This window comes from Sphaeramia orbicularis, chromosome 14 (genome assembly GCF_902148855.1).
Source record: "Sphaeramia orbicularis chromosome 14, fSphaOr1.1, whole genome shotgun sequence".
In the NCBI taxonomy this organism is placed as follows: Eukaryota; Metazoa; Chordata; class Actinopteri; order Kurtiformes; family Apogonidae; genus Sphaeramia; species Sphaeramia orbicularis.
In genome coordinates this window covers 34,293,924-34,313,165 of record NC_043970.1, presented here as the reverse complement: position 1 = coordinate 34,313,165, position 19,242 = coordinate 34,293,924, and the positions used below count along the sequence as shown (strand labels likewise).

Genomic DNA, 19,242 nt, shown 5'->3' with positions numbered 1-19,242 from the left:
TCACATTTGTCAGATTGTAGTCATTCCAGAAACTTCACACATGCATGCACAGATTGTATGTAAAACGGGTGAGATGGAAACTGATGAGACTGAAAGACTTTCACAGATGTGTGGGTGGAGCTATTTTTTTATCAGTGATCATGGTCAGTATGTTATCATGAGTAGCTGTATTGTGTTACTCTTAAGGATCTTGTTGAATTTCTTTCCTTGTGCTTTAGTAACTGTGCAGCCTCTTCTCCCTATAGGTCACCTGCATATCTACACTGCTTTAGTGAGCACAGAGGCACCATGGGAAACGTGATTCAGTGCTGTCACACACTGTCAAACTACTTCAAGTGTAAAGATGCATCAGCTCAAGGTGGAGCCGAAAGATCCCCTCTGCTCTCCAGCGAAGGGAGCGAATGTGACTCCCTGACACTGCCCGATGACCTGGAGGACGATCTGTTAACCATCTCCACGGGTGAGACTAACCCCGCCCTGGAACCCGAACACTTCCTGTTTCCTGATCTCATCCTGAGCAGCAACCTCGGAGGTGACATGGCCCTGGTGGAGCCCATGGTGTGTCTGCTGGGTGTCTGAGGAGGAGGAGGACGGAGGAGGAGAGGGAAGGAGGGTGGATGAGCTAGGAGGTGAAGGACAAGACAGACCTGATGAATGGGGAGGGAGAAGATATTCTGAAGTGGAGACGCAGACTGAAGCGGAGACGCAGATTGTGATGGGTGTACAGACGCAGACGGAGTCTCAGGCAGAAGTTCAGACGCAAACAGAAAGACTCATGTTCAACAATGAAGTTCCAGAGAGAGAATACACACACAAACAATAGTAGCTTTGTTTGTGAAGATCATGGAGGATTGAAGGAGGCTGATGTGCTTCTAGAGGCACTTGCATCATCTGAGAAGTATTTCGATTACAAACTGTTACTAAAAATACATTCAGAGAGACAGAAGAATCTATTAAATCCTGAAATGTGCGGTTGAAAAGTTACATGTGCCAGGTAAAAGAAGACAAGGAATCTGAGCAAGAAAAGCTGAAAAAGAACAGATCTGCAGCAGTTTTTCAACACATCTGTTCCAAGAAGAACAAAATACTTGCCTTAAGAGGGGTTAATAATGATAAAGAGCAACACAACACTTTTGCTTCTCAGGGACATGTAGACTTGACAGAGCATCACACTTTGTCACCACAGGAGAATGTGATGGAAAGGGAAGAACACACTGGTAACCAGGACAGATGAGAGGATTCTCTGCAGGAGCAAGACCTGATGGCACAACGGAGGAGACTTACATCTGACAAAAGACCCACGACACCTCTGAAAGATCAGAGTTAGAACCTGCTGAATGTTGTACAGACCTGACAAAACATCAGGATGATGAACCGATGGAGCAGAAGACTGTGGTGTCAGAACAAATGGAAAAAAATGAGGATGACAGTGTCCACACAAAAACGAAATGTAAACAGTATGACCACACAGATGAGACGGAGGCTTTCTCCTCACCAGAATGATGATTGTATTGGATATGATACTGACCAGACTAAAGAGAACATAGACCAGTCTGTGGTCAGTGTGGATCAGGCTGACAGCCAGAACACCACTTGCCCTCCAAAAGGGGAAACAACCATACTAGTCAGCAGTGTGTTTTGGATTTGGGGACAGCTTTTCTTCAGGAAGAGGACACCGGGCCTGAACCCAAACAAATGACCCTGTTTTTAGTCGACAGATTGTTTCTGGAAGCACCACATGTCAAAGGTGTATATATTTTTTTTGTGCTTGTGTGTTCTCTGTAGATCAGGGGTGTCAAACTCATGTTAGTTCAGGGCCACATTCAGCTAAATTTGATCTGCAGTGGGCCGAACCAGCAAAATAATAACATAATAATATATAAATAATGTCAACTCCAAACTTTTCTGTTTAGAGCGAAAAAAGTAAATTTACATTATGAAAAGGTTTACATCTGCAAACTATCCTTTCAAAAGATGTGAATAACATGAACAAAGAGAAAAAATAAGTGTAATTTTAACAATATTCTGCCTCAGTTTATCATTTACACATGTACATTAGAACTTACAGATCACAGTGGATCTACAAACACACAAAACATTTAGTAACAGGCAGAATATTGTTAAAATTGTACTTACTTCTCTTAAGACATTTCAGGTTGTTCATATTTGTTCAGGTTATTTACATTTTTTGCAAAATTATACTTTATTTTAGTGTAAATACATGAAAATATTTATATTTACAAAGAGAAAAATTTGGAGTTGTCATTATTTATGTTATTATGATAGTATTTTACTGGCCATACCCACTTGAGATTGAATTGGTCTGAATGTGGAAGCTGAACTAAAAGGATTGTAAATATCTTAGTGTAATTTTTGCATTTCACAAATTCATCCCAAGGGACCCTTTGGCCCCCAGGCCGCGTGTTTGACACCTGTGCTATGGAGTATGCTCATATTTATTTACTTCATATTTAGAGCCTTACAGTCTTTTACCGGTTCAATACTTATTGTTTCTAAACTGTCATCAACAGCACCTCCTCTTCAAACTGAAGAAAAGTCAGACAGTGATGGCCCTGAGCAGCCCGATACCGACAAAATTAAGCAACTTAGCATCCGTGACATAGTTGAGCTTCAGGAGACAGGATTTTCTGTGAGAATCCAACCTCCTGGAGTGGACAGCTTTGAGCTTCAGGTCCTGCTGTGTTATTGTTATTCATTCTTTTTAAGATTTCAGTACATCTACTGAATATATGCCTTTCCAGTTCACCCCAGTCACACTTCCTCTTTGTCTTAAACTCGTAGGTGTCTGGTCAGATGCTTGTTGCAGAGCTACACCAGGTGCTGATGGACCATGAGATCACCTGCCATCGCACATGCTTCTCGCTCCAGCTGGGGGGTTCTGTACTCGACAGCCTCACAGAGCTGCGCTGTGTTCAGGGCCTTCAGGACGGTGCTGTAATCAAGGTGGTGGAGGGTAACCAGAGTTATTACAGTTTAAAAATATTGATTAGTTTTTATTATTATTTAGTTGTTACATTGGTTTTGATTTCACCTTAGTTTTAGTTTGTTTTTTAATTTGAGATGATGTAGGTTGTGTAGAAAAGAGTGATAAATAAATAGAGTAAGGAAAGAGGTAAACAGATCCTGCCAGTGAAATCCTCAACTCCCACTACAGAGGTTTATGTAAAGCAGCATTATGTTTATTTCCTAACAGTAAAATATCTTTATAGAGGGAGTGTTTTAAATTAAATTATGTTTTAGCAATCATGTTTCATTCCATCTCACTGTACATACATATAAAAAGCATTCTTTTTTATCAGGCTCTGAGTTCATCCTGAAAACATTTGGATGAATTCCAGCATTGATCCAGTGCTATAGTTACTAGTGTGATAGGAAAAGAGGCAGGTGATATTTCACATATTTTTCTGAGTCATTCTGTAGACTCATACAAAGCTCATGAAAAAAGCATTTATTACAAAGCATAATACAGAATGATACACAAAGTTTAGTTTCTTTTATAAGCATGACTCCACAATTGTATCAACATAGTATAGTCAATGCAGATTTAAAAACAAAAAAAAAAAAAAAAAACTTTGCGCAGTTTTCTTTCAGCAAGAAAAAACATTTTTTAAACTGACAGTAAAATTACTTTTGGTCTCAGCATTATCAACAGATTGCATATTAGTAATACCACTTTTTCCTTTCTAATTTTAGATTTATTCTTTGTTTTGTAGCTTTATTAGGTTATTATCTGATTTCTATGACATCCTCCTCTGAACACTTAGAACAAGAGCAATCTTTCTCTTTGCTCTCCTCACTTTGGAAAGAAAATATATAGCACTTTATCAGCATATTTTCTGATCATGTTCCAGGTTCTTACTCGATCCGTGATGCTCGTCTCCATCTGAGACACGTCAGAGATCTACTGCAAAGCCTCGACCCCACAGATGCGTACAATGGACTAAACGGCAGCTCCCTGTCTTACTTCAACTTTTTCACTCAAGGAGACAAAGGTAATGTTTAACTGATTATGTTGTTTGTGCATTTCAGCCATCCTCCAATTGTGACCCTTACATTTGCCCCTTTAGATTGTGAAAGTGTGGGTAAGGGGCGAGCTTCTGAAAGAGGCTGTACTGACTGCAGCCCACCTGAATATGTCCTCCCTGGATGCAAGGACCGACCTCTTACCCCTCTGCAGCCAATCAGAGATGATTGGAAGGTGAGGGAATTTCATTTTTTGAACTTGCAGAATATAGTATAGAACCAGCTGATAAATATATCCCCTTTAACCACTGCACTATATTTTGCACTTTACATAAAAAAATATTGCATTTTTTATCATGGTTGGAGTCTCAATGGCAGTTAGGATTATTCTTAAACACTGGAAAACCCCTAAAGCCCCACAGTTTAAAGAATGGGTAAATATGATGATGAAGACTGCTTCATATGAATGTATGCTTCATAAGTTTAATAATAGGGTTGGGACCACAACACCAGTTTGGGAGCCATTCTGGTCTTACATAAGTATGACTGGCAGTCAGCAGGATGACAGCAGAACTAATTCCCTCTAGTATTTATTTATCTATTTATTTATCTGTCTTATTTTATTTTATTTTATTTTATTTTTTTCTTCTTGGGAACTTCCACACTTTATAGCATTTTTGATACTTTTCATGTATGTATAGAAGCCCTGTTTGTTAACATTAAGCAGCATTGTATGATTGTTGTGTACCAAGTGAAAACTCCAATAAAAACTTGAATTATGGAAAAAAAATTGATTAAAAAAAAATATAAATAAATAAATAAATATATATAATAAATAATTATATATATATATATATATATATATATATATATATATATATATATATATATATATATATATATATACACACAGGGTGGGGAAAGCAAAATTTACAATATTTTGAGGCAGGGATTAGAAAGACAGTGTATGACCAGTTAGTTTATTGAAAGTCATGAGAATTTATTTGCCACAAGAAAATGGACAAAATAGAAAATGTTTTTATTCTATGTGTCCTCCTTCTTTCTCAATAACTGCCTTCACACGCTTCCTGAAACTTGCGCAAGTGTTCCTCAAATATTCGAGTGACAACTTCTCCCATTCTTCTTTAAGAGTATCTTCCAGACTTTCTCGTAATAGTTTTGCTCATAGTCATTTCTTCTTTACATTATAAACAGTCTTTATGGACACTCCAACTATTTTTGAAATCTCCTTTGGTGTGACGAGTGCATTCAGCAAATCACACACTCTTTGACGTTTGCTTTCTTGATTACTCATATGGGCAAAAGTTTCTGAAAAGGTATGGATAATAGTGTAGGTATGATTATGACATCAATATATGTTTGGTTTCAAAACAATTGACGTAGTGCCTGCTGAGAAAAAACAACTAAATGTTCATTGTAAATTTTGCTTCCCCACCCTGTGTATACATATGTATATATATATATATATATATATATATACACACATACATACATACATACATACATACACACACACACACACACACATTGTAACTCCTGAACTATTTGCACTATTCACAAATTCAAATGGCATCTGAAAGCCTGTGACCGTGGGCTTCTCTGGACACTATATAACACTTTACAGCAGCAATGTGGGACTATATTGTAAGTAGAAAGGAACTGCTTCAGAGACTTCCACATGGGCTAAAAAAACACCAGGAATAACAACAAATATGAAGCCATAAAATAGATACTGAATGTTCAAGACCAAAAAGCATGTCTGAGCTGATGTGAAACAGTTCAAATTTTATTTCTGCAATCTCAAAAGTTTCGTTATAGACATTTACAGTTGTTTCTGACAATAAATATGCAAAAAAACTTCTGGTCCATTTTTATTGTAAAACACACTGTTTTAAAGCATTTATTATTCATAATAATGATAATTAATGGAATGATATTGAAAGTAAAGGTCTTTCTGAAAACAACGGTGCAAAAGAATTGTCAAAAACGACATTTTCGGACACTTATTGCAAAGAAAACATGAAGACACCTTGGTGGCCTGTTATAATGGCAGTTTAAAGGGTTAAAGTGGAGGTTATGAGCGTATTTCTTGCTGTCAACAGCCCTTACAGTGCCTCCGGGTTCTGACCATGAGCAACTGGAACCCTCCTCCAGGAAACAGGAAGATGCACGGAGACCTAATGTACCTCAATGTCCTGACCATGGAAGACAAAGAGCTCAACATCACATCCTCTACACGTGGTTTTTACATCAACCAGTAAATAACATGTTTAATCTCCATAAATCAAAAGGATTGATTTTTGTTTTTTCTCATTTTGTTCCCCCTCTACATATTAAATAGAGCTGATATTCCACCGTGCTCTGTCTTCTCCAGATCAACTGCCTTCAATTTCAACCCAAAGCCTGCAGTACCTAGAAGTCTTTGCCACTCTCTGGTAGAGCTTCTCAGCCAGGTCAGCCCTGCCTTCAGGAAAAACTACAGCATGTTGCAGAAAAAAAGGTAAGAAAATAATCAGGTTCAAAAACAGTGACGTGAATTTGTCGTAAACTGTATGTATGTTCATTGTTTATTGAGTGATACAGTGAAATGTTGCTGTTGCTTGCTGTCGACCAGGGTTCAGCAACACCCTTATGAGAGAATAGCAACATCTTTCCAGTTGTTTACCTGGACCGCTCCTCAAGGAGACCACATCCTGGATGGAGTTAGAGCAGAGGAGACACACACCAGCCGCATGGGCCAAGACGAGCACACAGCTGGACAGGTAGAGGGCTCAGAGTCACATCTGGTCACAATCTCATCTCTGCCTTAAAGTTTATATCTTCAGTTTACATCACTTTGATGTAAGTGTAGTTTAGAAGAATGTATCCATTCAACCTGCTTCCATGCTCACCAAACTTCAACTAATTCACCCTATACAATTTGTCTTCATATTGCCTTCATTCACTGGAATATTGCACATTTCATTTTGTGATGTGTTTGTAACCTCAGAGAACACTAAATGTCATCCTTTATATAGTGAACTCTGTCCTGTCTTAAATATGCAGTAATGTAATAATGAAGAGAAGATATGCCACATGCATGAGAGCTCATATTTCCAGAGTAATCCAGCTGTTTCATTGTACTTTTGAGACTCACTGATGATGATGGAGATCATCAGTGACTTTTATTACGATTTTTTTTTTTTTTTTAACACAGAGTCGTGACTGGAATGAGGAGCTGCAGGGAAGCAGAGAACTTCCAAAGGACTCATTACAGGAGCGTCTGCATAGAGACAGGAGTATATTCAAGGTGAGTCCCTAAGAACTGTCCTGTAATGCACTCCATGGGTGATTTTAAAGTTTGGAGAGGCAGGTAAAACACTAGTGGGTGAAGAAGTTTACAAACCCATAAATCAAAAGTTCTAATATCATGCTGTATGTAAGTATTCTCAGTAACATGTACTTAAAAAAATCTTTATTTATAATAAAATACTTACTGTCTGGGTTCTACTATTATATACAGTATATGATGTATTTCTCTTTCCTGCTACATAATGTGTATGCTGCACTTCACTTATGTTTTGGGTTAAACTCATTCTAACTACTTCATATACTGCTCTGTTGTTTATTCTACAGCTATGTTTCATATCATATAGATATCTATGTGTAATATAGATATTATGTAGTTTTTAGTGTTGCTGTCCTGTGAGAACCATGCATCTCATGAGCTCAGAAAAAAACCTGCTTTTAGCTTCATGCTTAGTTTATGTGTCTTAAGATGAAAAATTTCCTCAACTCATAAAGCAACACTTTATCCCTCATTTTACAACAGATGAGAATTTGGACAAACGGATGAAAAAAGGCAAAAAGTTATATTGATGCAAAGCTGAATAAAATGGAGATACTTAAGTCAAGTACAAATACCTCAAATTTGTACTGTTAAGAGTATAATGTTGAAGAAAAAGTACAAGTATGTAAATGGTGGGGGTGTACATGTGCGAAGCATCCTCAGTCTCCTCTATTTCTTCTGTACTGCTCTGGTATAAGATCATGTTGCTCTTTGTCTACAAACACTGAACTGACACACCATGATGTTCAATTCTCTCTCAGACCAACAGCGACTTCGCTTGTGCTGCGACTCGAGGTGCTGTGGCAGTCGTTGACGGTAATGTTGTGCCATTAAACCCAGGGGAGGCACCTCACCTGCAAATGTTCATCTGGAACAATATCTTCTTCAGCCTGGGGTTTGACGTCTCTGAGCACTACAGTCCTCTGGGGGGAAACGCTGCAGCTCATTCTGCTGCCATCTGTGACCTGAGAGGAGTGCAGGTAGGGATCCCAACAGAAAACACCTGCATATATAATCAACTGCTTGTTATACAATATTAAACATTTTTGTGTATATTAAAGGTCAGGAGAAGTTTTTCATAAAGAAAATGTAGTTGAAGTTTAATCTAGCCACTTGAAATAAAGTAATTATTAAAAAAAAGAAAGTATACAGGATAGTGCAATTATAGTAAAAAAAAAAACTGTGAAAATGTGTTTTCTGCTACAGGCATATGCATCTGTTGACATAAAAGGCCTTCACACACTTGGGACTGCAGTGATAGACTACCGTGGCATACGAGTCATTGCCCAAACAATAGTTCCTGGACTACTGGAGAAAAATCAGGAACAGAGTGTCGTCTATGGCTCTAATGACTACGGAGAAACAGTTTATACACACCCCAGGTAACACACGCTCAAACAAAACAATAAATTCAAGTATTCTTTATGAGTAAAATATCAAACAGGGCTGTATTTACTTGCAGATTTCTGGAGCTTTTGAATAAAACATGTCAACCACTGAAAATCCAGCGTCACCAGGTGCTCGATCACAACAACAGCCCAGTGGATTTATGCTCTGGCATTGAAACCAAAGGCATCCTGGGAAATGATGGACGACCCTACATCTTGGACCTGCTGCGGACCACACCCCCAGATCTTAACATGCAGATTTCAGTGACAAAAGAGGTGGAAGAGGAGGTTCCAAAAGTTTGTCAGCAGTTTGGTTACCCGCGGCGAAGTGGTCACAGACTCGCCAGTCTGAGACCAGAGCTGATAGACGCCTTTATCCAACACAGGTGGTTAATCTACTAATACAGATGTGCAGCTGTTGACAGAAACTGAGATTATTTTCTCCTTTATCCTCTGTGGTCTGTTGCAGCTATGAACTCTATGTCAGCATGGTGTCCAAGGGGCTCAGAGAGCTGGAAAGATGTCCTGACGGGCAGCAGATGGCAGCAGATTCAGCAGAGAAGTCTGAAGATGAAAACACAGGGCTGAGGGAAGTTGGTGAGGATAGACCCAGAGATAAAACCACAGCTGGGGTGGCCGTGGCTCAGGAGGTAGATGGACCTAGCTGAGGACAGGAGCATTGTCCTGATAGAAGAACCAATCCAACTCAGAGTTTGGGAACATTGTCAGAGCAGAAGTCAGGTAGTTTTCAATAGTTATTTTTTGATTCCAAGTACTTTTGCAGAAGCCACCTGGCACGGGGCGGCCATGGCTTAGGAGGTACAATGGGTTGTCCAATAACCGAAAGGTTGGCGGTTCAATTCCCGCTCTGTCCTAGTCAGTCTGTTGTGTCCTTGGGCAAGACACTTCACCCTCCTTGCCTCCAGTGCCACTCACACTGGTGTATGAATGTTTGGTGGTGGTCGGAGGAGCGAACTGCCCCAGGGCAGCTGTGGCTACAGGTGTAGTTTACCACCACCAGAGGGGGAATGTGAGAGCTCATGAATAATGGGTCAATAATGTAAAGTGCTTTGAGTGTCCAAAAAAGCACCATACGAATCTAATCCATTATTATTATTATTATTATTATTATTATTAATAACATAAATGCATAAAAGGAGAGAAGAAAAGTGAAATGATAACTTTAAAATTTAAATCCTGAAACTTGCCTGGAACTTTTTTTTACACCTCATCTTCAATCTCTATCTCTTTTATCAGTGTCCTCTATCACTATTTGTGTCTAATAAAAGCAGAATGTCCCAAATAAAACAAAATATAATGGAAAAAATATATGGCTACTAAATTTTTGAAAAATATATATTGAAAAAGCCAAGAAGTAGATTTCTGTGATTTTCTTTGTTTTCTTGGAATCCAATCAACAATCAACCACTGAAAATTCAACTCTATACACAACATTATGTTTTATTATTATTTGTAGATTTGCAGAAGAAAAGTGTGATCATGGAAGCTTGTAAGGCTGTTGGATCAGTGACTGATTCCTGCTTTGACATCCGCTTCAATCCAGATGTTTGCTCCCCAGGTATCAGCTGCAGTCATACAAACACACAAAGTCAATAACATTAAGAAAATCTGATTAATATTAAATGTGTGTTTTTACTGCAGGTGTCCGCTTCCCCCCTGAGTATGCTGAGGAGGTTCAGAGGCAGAAACAGTTATTATGGGATGCAGCAGCTTTTCTGTTGTCTAACCAGATTCCAGCAGTGGTGAGATGTCCAGATGACCAGTACCCTCTTATGTCTAATGTTTAAGTACATTTGTGAAGCTTATTATGTTATTTTTTTTTATTATGTGTGTCTGTGGTAGCTGAAGGACTGTCTGGACTACACAGCGGTGCCAATGGATGGGATGACCTTGACCTCGGTGCTGCATCAGCGGGGTGTGAACGTACGTTACCTTGGCACTCTGCTGAAGCAGCTGGACAAGGTGGAGGAGAGGGGGAGGCTCAGTCATGTGCAGGTAATTTACTCCAAACATGATCAGTCACATTAAATAAATGTGAGTCAACATAACTTCCTGTGTCTGATATTACTTTTATACTGTCTCCCACAATTTCTTAAAGCACTATGTAGGTAAAATCAGGATGAAATTTGCTAGTGTAGAAAACAGTTTGGCTGTTATGCCTGAATTGCGTCCTGCTCTAAACACATTTCTGAATCTAGTCTGCATCTCACCGACTGACAATGTCACCTTCTTTCACACTTGTTACTTCATTTATTTATTTATTTATTATTTTACTCATATCAGTTTCAGTCATTTTAACAATTTTATTTTTATTTTTCTATTGTATTTAATGCCTATGTATGTGGTATGTGCTGCTGTACTTTTGAATTTCCCCCTTGGGAGATCAATAAAGTATATCTTATCTTATCTTATCTTATCTTATCTTATCTTATCTTATCTTATCTTATTCTTGAACTTAAAGGCAGTGCAGTGAGTAAAAATAAAAAAATCAGAAATATTTCTGTATTTTTTATTTGCGTATGAATTATCCATCTATTTGGATTGCACAGTTGTCACATTAACAAGCTTTTAATATTCCTTTGTTGAACATTTGTCTGTAAAACACATAAAATAGGCATTGTATTAGTTTATATTTCTAATGTTAAATGTAAGTAATCCAAAAACATACATTTTGGATATCAGGTCCCCAAATATGTTTTGTGTGTAGATATTGAGTTGATAGTAAATAATTATTAAAAAAAAAAAAAAGAAAGAAACAGCAGAGCAAACAGGACAGTCCATGTAAATGCAGGTTTCTCAATGACACTGTAGTAGCAGAATGAGTTCAGTACAAAGCCATGTCACTGCTGCAGATGTCACTAGTAGGTGCCCCTGTCAAGCCAAAAGTGAACATCTGCCAAAAACTGATTACCTATTTTCAGCTTTGAAGATACTTAAAATGATAAAAACAAAAAAGGATTGGTGTGGCTTCAATAATGTCATAGTAGATAAAGTAATGCAGTCATAAGAATAGTTGCAAACGAGGAATTTTCTTATATAACCCACTATTAAATCATTTTGATAAAGTTTAATTTTCAAATAGAAGTAAAAATTTTAGACATACCAAAGACATGTAAAGAATACTTCCTGATATGATATATACCTGCTTAAGCATTAGTTTTGTTTGCAGCAGTTAATAAAGGGTTTTTTTTCCCCATACTATTATGATTAGTTTTTGACACAACATCCAACTTCATTGAAATGGTTCAGTTCAGGCAATCTACAGGGTTTTTCTGTTAGTTCTTTGTGCAAAAACACATTTCGTCTTGTCCTAGGATATTAAATTAATGCCTAAATCAAACATTTTTTGCACTTGTTTGAAATCAGAACTGATTACCTGTATATCTGTGTCTTTATTAAATGATCAAATGTTCCTTCACAGAGAATTTCTATCAGTGAAGTCATCATTAGAAGTGCAAAACACATCTTCAGGAACTACTTACAGGTGAATTAAAGAATGCTCCAACAAGTCTGATGCTAAATATTCAGATGTAACACACCGGCCTCTGTCTTCAAATGGTGTAATATCTTTCCTGTATTCTGTCAGGATGTGGAACCTGCAGCTTTCTCTGCTGCCGTCAGTCACTTCCTGAACTGCCTCCTGAGTTCCTCCTCCTCTGGTTTTCTCGAGTCCTGCTCTGATGAGCTTCTCACCCGTCGCAGGAGCCGACGTCGACGAAGTCACGGGAGTCGAGTGGCCTTGTTGACAGACTCTGTTTGGGCTAAACTGACCTCCAGTGAGCTGTGGAGCCGGATCAGGACTGAGGCAGAAGATTATTACCACTGCACCATACAAAGGTGTGGGTGACTGGCAAGTGTGTGTCTGTTGGTTATGTGGATTTTACACTATACTCTTCTCTTTGTGTTCAGTGGAAACATAGATGAAGTCATAGAAACTCACAGCCTCCAGAGGATTTCCCTGTTGAGAGAGATATCCATCAAGACAGGCATTCAGGTCAGACTTCCAGCATACCTGTCTTCATAAAACATTCATGTATTAAATAAAACAATAGATCCCTTAGACCTAAACAGTTTTCCCCACCTCCACTTTCTGTAGATGCAGCTTTATACACAAACCATCCTCTTCACTCACTGTTTAAGTGTTTAATTTGTGTGTTTTTTTTAAAATTATTATTTTTATTTTTTAATTTATATTTGTTTTATTTTGATTTGTTTTATTAATTGTATTATTTTTTAGATTTATCTTGTTTTTATTATTAATAATTTGTTTTTATATTTTTTTTAAATTTCATTTTCTTCTTCTTTTTTTGTATTTATTATTTATTTAGGTGTGTAACTCACTGGTGAAAAAGGCCCTGATGAAGACCAGAGGTCGCAACACATTGGCTGTATTTTAAATGATTGCCAGGGAGTAAAAAAGGCATTTTATTTTTACACAGATCCTACAGTATTTTTTGCAATCTTTAATGGTAATGTGGATTTTTTTTTTTTTTTTTTTTTTGGACTCCGAATAGTAAGACACACCACAAGTTTCCAAAGAGCACCAGTGGATAATCACCAAGAAGACCCAGCAGCACTTCCACTTTGTTGCTTTAGAAAACAATAGACCCCTTAGACTTAAATAGTTTCCTCCACATTCACCTTCTGTAGATGCAGCTTTATACAGAAACCATCCTCTTCACTCACTTAAACAGTGTAAGACCTTGTGCCCCTTCTCTTTCTCTCTGTTTAGGTGCAACTGAGGGAGTATGCGTTTGAGTCTCGACACAGGCCAGTGTTTGCTGAGGAGGACATTGTCAACATGTTTCCTGTGGTGAAACATCTCAAACCAACAACAACAGATGCCTCGCAGCTTGTTCAACAAGCGCAGGAGGCAGTACAGCAGGGTGAGTGACAAATACTCTGATATGCACTCTCAAATATGTTATCAGACCGCCTTTGGCTTTGATAACCGGACACATTTGCCATGACATTGTTTATTTTACATCCATAGTTGCATTCATTTTTCACCAAGATCTTGTATTGATGATGGTAGAGTTAGACCACTGTGTGAAGCATTCTTCAGTACATCCAATTCTCAACAGATTCTCACTGAGGCTCAGGTCTGGACTTCGTGGTAGACAATCCATGTGTGAAAATGATGTCTCATGCTCCCTGAACCACTCTTAAGAATTTTAGCTACATGAATCCGGGCATTGTCCATTTTATGACACCTTAAGAAATGAGAAGCTATTCACTGCACCAGTTAGGTTTAAAGAACTTGTTGCAGCTGAAATATATTAATCCCTGCAGTAATTATCCAGAGAAGGATCTGAAACACATATTTACTTAGTTAAATCCAACCCTTTACCTTTTATGAATCAGAATCAGAATTATCTTTTGCATGTAAACACATACAAGGAATTCTTTGCCGGTAGATGTTGTCTCTATAACAAATTCTATATACAAGATATAATTTAAAAAAATGGAAGAAGAAAAAAAAGTAAAATAAGAAACTATATGTGTACTTAAACTTGCAAATAAACACCTACAGTATAAGAGAGTGCAGTACTGAAGCAGTCATCTGTGGCATCATCTTATTAATATCACATTGTAGCTACTGGAATAGAAAATACTCACTGTCCATTGTCTCCAAAAGTCATTTAAACACCTTGAAGCAACATATTGGTACTGTTTAGATTTATGACTTCTGCCTCTTAAGATGAATAAACTCATTTCGGAATCATTGAAAAATGAAGTACATTTTGACAAAACTGAAAACTGTTCTTCTGAGCTTGTGAAAAGTTGACCTGTTAGAGATACATTAACCCGTAAAGACCCAAACATCCACCGGTGACCAAAACCATCTACTGATGTAACTGTTTAATACCTGTTGATCCACTAATCCTATTAATACATGTAAAGAATTGGTGTAAAATGCAGTTTGTCATCTTTTCATGGTCATCAAATATGACCCATTTGGACGTTCAGAGGCTCCATAGTGAATTTGGAAACACCGTCATCTTCTACAACATTAATTCACCAGTAAAACCCATGGAATTTGATCATGGATGAAGACACTTGTTTTATGTTCAGCTAATGATAGATTTGGCTGAAATAGTTATTTTGTCTTCAGTTCTATCGGTTTCTGATATAATAACCCTCAACTTTAATCTGAACTTTTATGAACATCTACATGATCAGTAAATTAAATACAGGAAAATACCTGATTTATACTGACCAAATACAAAATACGGAGGAAAACATGATGAATAAATCATGATACATCACTTAAGGCAGGTTAGATATAGAGAAAATTTCATTTGGAAACTGGCACAAAAGTAAGCTGGGTCTTTATAGGTTAAAATAGATCAGTGAATATAAACATTATCCTAATCTTATAGAATATTATGCATTACGGTACATTAAACCACCAACAGTATATAAAGTAACTCAACTTTAAAGATCAGTACAGCAGTAAAATGCAACATGTACACATTAATGCAGGAGTAAGACGGGAGTCAACATCATCTGCATACTTTGTATTTACGAAGCTGTAAACTCATTTCTTATTTGTACAGTTTTCTGTCATCTGTCAATAGCTGTCAGAACTCAACGTGGCTGCTATATAAACTACCTTGGATTTATACAGGACTTGAAAGAATTCTCTTATTTTACTCCCTAGTGTTGGAATAATCTTAAGAATCTGTTTCAATTTATGGATTTTATCTCCTTGGGATTCATTTTGTCTCGTGTACCTTGCCTCCTTTCTTCCTGTCTTTGTTTTCACTGTAGCTGTTGTTTTTCTGTCTTATTACGTGCACATCTCATTTTTTATTTTATGAATTTCAAATTGACTCGTCTGCCGTCTTGGCCAGGTCTCAAAGTGATTTTTTGCTCAAGTGACTTCTTGGTTAAAGAATGATTAAATAAAAAAAAAAAAAGAAGAAAGATTAATCCAAACAGAATGAGGTGATGTGAGCAGAAGTTGTTGTATTTACACTCATTGTTGGTGTTTTATGTTTGCTTATAGGCCTTCTTAAAGATGGCTTTGAGCTGATTAGCCAGGCCATGACTCTTTTCAGCAGCATTTGCGGTGTCCTACATGAAGACGTGAGCACTTGTCTGCGTCTCCTGGGACGACTCAGTTACATCTTGGGTGACTACGCAGATGTAAGTGATAAATAATAAGTAAAGTTTCAAATATTATACACTTCATTTGCGATCTTTCCTAAATCAGAGCCTTCCTCTGTCCTCCATGTTTCACAGGCTCTTAGCCACCAGGAAAAGACTGTCATGAGTAGTGAAAGAGTGCAAGGGATAGACCACCCACAGACCATTCAAGACTATGTGAGTTTTTACCTTTTCTTGGATACACCAGCAGATATCAGTCCAACACATTTTATTTTATTATGAGTGGTATATTTTAATATTCCTGCTGTCTGCACCGGTAGTGATGAGTTAATCTGTGTGTGATTCAGACTCACCTTGCTCTATACTGTTTTGCTGGAGGCCGTCACTCCACCTCTCTTCAGCTGCTGTATCGTGCTCGGTACCTGACTCTGCTTGTGTGTGGAGAAGACCATCCACAGGTCGCACTTCTGGATGTAAGTGACACCTCAGCAGCAGCGTTGTTCTTTAGTCCAGTTACCTTTCTCTACTATCAACAGGTAATATAAGGACAACATCAGGGTCTTTTATCCTTTAACTATCCACTTCTGACCTTTTATAGAACTGCAGCTGAAAAGCAGAATAGAGAGTATAAAAGAATGTTTTAATTAAAGACTTTTTGATCCATTTCTTGACTAGGTTACATAGTTTTGTTTATGCCACTGTCCCTCCTGTGTGATGATGTGTCCATCTCCTCTATTAGAGTATGTTGGGCCTGGTGCTTCATGGACTGATGGAGTATGAGCTTTCCCAGAAGTTTCTACAAAATGCCTTAATTTTAACCTCAAAATACCATGGTGCCATGTCGCTAAAACATGCTCACAGGTAAAAGAGTAGATATAGATATAGATATAGATATAGATATAGATATAGATATAGATATAGATATAGATATATCAGCAATGTGAGCAAGCATTGCTATATAATTGAGTTGATTTCTTTTTAACACTGAACACATTGGACCAAACAAAAGCTGAAATATAATAGACACATTTTCAGTGCAGATTAAAAACAATATAAAAGAAGAAAAAACTGTCATATTATGGGGATTTGAGTGAAAAAACCTTAGAAATCCCATATCTAAAGATATGATCTAAGAAAAGACACAGAAACACATTGCTGTGTAAAATGCTATAATGCACTGATAGATGTGACTTATTTAAAACCAGTAGAACATCAGGCTAACAGCTGAAAAGAACACATAGTTGTTCTGTATTGCAGAGGAATAACATGTGAGCAAATTCATATGTTTGTTTAACTGTACAGTCAGTGCACTTATATAATTAAGATGAATATTTTCAACACTAAAATATTATACTCTCAGCATAACTATAATAATCCTTAACACAATGCAACAGAATGACTAGAAACCTTTAGATCAAATATAAATAGGTATACTAAATTGTGTGTGTCTGTTCTGGTTAGTTTTCTTTAGATAAACCTCCTTCTCACTGCCTTGTCTGTTTTCTGTGCAGTCATCATCTTCTTGCCACTATGCTGGAGAGTAAAGGAGAGTTTCGATCAGCACTGCAACATGAGAAAGAGGCTTTTTCAATTTATAAAAGACAAGTATGCTTTCATATTGTACCAGTATATGCCATGCTAGTCAGTGCATAATGTTTGATGCTGCAGTCTAATGGTTGTAACTAAGAGACTTCACTGTTGTTCAAATGAAGGTTGGTGACAGCCACGACAAAACAAAGGAAAGCTCAGAGTATCTAAAGAGTCTCACTCAGCAGGCGGTAATCCTTCAGAAAGTCATCAACCAAATCTACAGTAACACACCTGGTGCCTGTGTCCCACCTCCAAAGGTATGCACACTTAAAATAAAAACCTTCTTATATACCCATCGAACAGTTATATTGTACCTCATTTGAGATTTTTTCCCCCTAGTTTACATCACCAAACCTTGCTACAATCCTTCAACAACTCAACCTAACCTGTGGGATCATTCTCATTCCTCTCAGGTAATATGGAAAATAATGTAAAATACTGCAACAAAAATAGACACCTAGTCAAGAGTTACAACACATTTTCAAGCATTTTAAAGCATGAATATAGTGTCAATATATCCCAGAGATAAACACATATACACAGTGGTGAGCTGTTTGAAGATATACATTTGGGATCTGTTTTAGATCTTCATATAAATTAGGATTAACATTGACAAGTCATTGGAAAATATTGAGAGACAGACTAATCTTTTAATTGAAATTGTTGAATTGCTTTATATGTCAATGCAATGGTTATAATGTTCACCTCTTCTGATGTTTATTCTGTTAAAAGGTGAATGTTAAAGGTGATTCAATTTTCTGAAATTACACTTTCTTACACATCGACTACTTCTGTCGCTCTCCTCTTATGTCTGTCTCTTTAGTGCTAAAGAAGTGGCAGATCTGAGGACGGAGTTTCAAGGAAAGGAGAAGGTTCAAGTGGAAGAGCTAGAAAAACAGTTATTAAAGCAAAGACACTTGAATTCTGACAACAGTGGGGAACAGCACTGAACTTTGAACTAGGACGGTTACAATAAACACCTGTGTTCAGTCAGACATCGACAGACAATGGGAAATCACAACCTAGTGGACTGAATAACGGTTAGCGTAGTTTGGAAAACAACTATGTCCCCGTAACAGACAGGTGCAGACGTGTAATTTTGAAAAAAAATGTGTTGTTTCAGTAAACCTAGTTACAGCCATTTTAGTTGTCATCAACAGATCTTTTTTTTTCTTTTTTTTCAAATGTGCTCTGAGAATAAAGATTTAGATCACCACTGTGAAGAGGTAATTCAGTCTGATTGTGAGAGTATTATTTTTCCCTGCAATTCCCCATGTGTCCACTGGGCTTCACAGTTGTGCTATAAACAGTTCAGAGTGGGTGATCTGCCCGTCGATCTCTATGACCTTTAGGTACATACAGGTCGATCATAATTTATTACTTTTTCCACACGTGTCCTGAATTGCTTGGTGGTCGTTGAGAGACAATAGTAATTTCAGTTAGTAATAACCATACCAGTATTCTATGTAGGGTGGAAATTAGATAAATATTGCCATTTTTCAGATGGATTGTCTGACAAACTGTGAATGAATCTTTTTTGTAAATATTACTTCTATAGACGAAATAAAAGGGTTTTGAAGGTTGATAATGATACAATATATCATCCATGTTTTATCTGTAATTGGAGACAAGTTCTGTCTTTAAATTACATCAACATTACATTATTAATGATGTGACCTCTTCAATAACGAGCGTGTTTATCGTCATTTATCAAACCGAAAAATACTGATGACTGCACATGATATTAAACGTCATGTACTGAACTAATATTTCACGGTGTGTTTTTTCCTTTAACTC

General features: G+C 37.4%; 1 protein-coding gene across 1 annotated transcript; it reads left to right on the top strand.

Annotated features, from left to right (window-relative positions):
- Positions 1-1,377: 1,377 nt before the first annotated feature.
- Positions 1,378-19,212, top strand: LOC115432598 (clustered mitochondria protein homolog). Its single transcript, XM_030153507.1, has 29 exons — positions 1,378-1,457; positions 1,608-1,747; positions 2,532-2,692; positions 2,803-2,974; positions 3,873-4,013; positions 4,089-4,219; positions 6,108-6,262; positions 6,380-6,505; positions 6,620-6,767; positions 7,202-7,294; positions 8,095-8,313; positions 8,540-8,715; positions 8,796-9,107; positions 9,191-9,318; positions 10,199-10,300; positions 10,384-10,484; positions 10,585-10,737; positions 12,164-12,226; positions 12,329-12,579; positions 12,652-12,736; positions 13,475-13,628; positions 15,755-15,894; positions 15,991-16,071; positions 16,203-16,328; positions 16,595-16,716; positions 17,367-17,460; positions 17,568-17,702; positions 17,785-17,858; positions 18,269-19,212. Exons 1-29 carry the CDS (start codon positions 1,378-1,380, stop codon positions 18,393-18,395), a joined length of 3,990 nt encoding a protein of 1,329 aa, XP_030009367.1. The 3' UTR covers positions 18,396-19,212.
- The last annotated feature ends 30 nt before the right edge of the window (positions 19,213-19,242 follow it).

Excerpts from the sequence above, each read along its gene's own strand:
- LOC115432598 (XM_030153507.1), top strand. The coding sequence starts at position 1,378 with ATGGAGCAGAAGACTGTGGTGTCAGAACAAATGGAAAAAAATGAGGAT. Across the intron at positions 9,108-9,190 it reads GACGCCTTTATCCAACACAG|CTATGAACTCTATGTCAGCA; the intron begins GTGGTTAATCTA and ends GGTCTGTTGCAG. Across the intron at positions 13,629-15,754 it reads GCAGGAGGCAGTACAGCAGG|GCCTTCTTAAAGATGGCTTT; the intron begins GTGAGTGACAAA and ends GTTTGCTTATAG.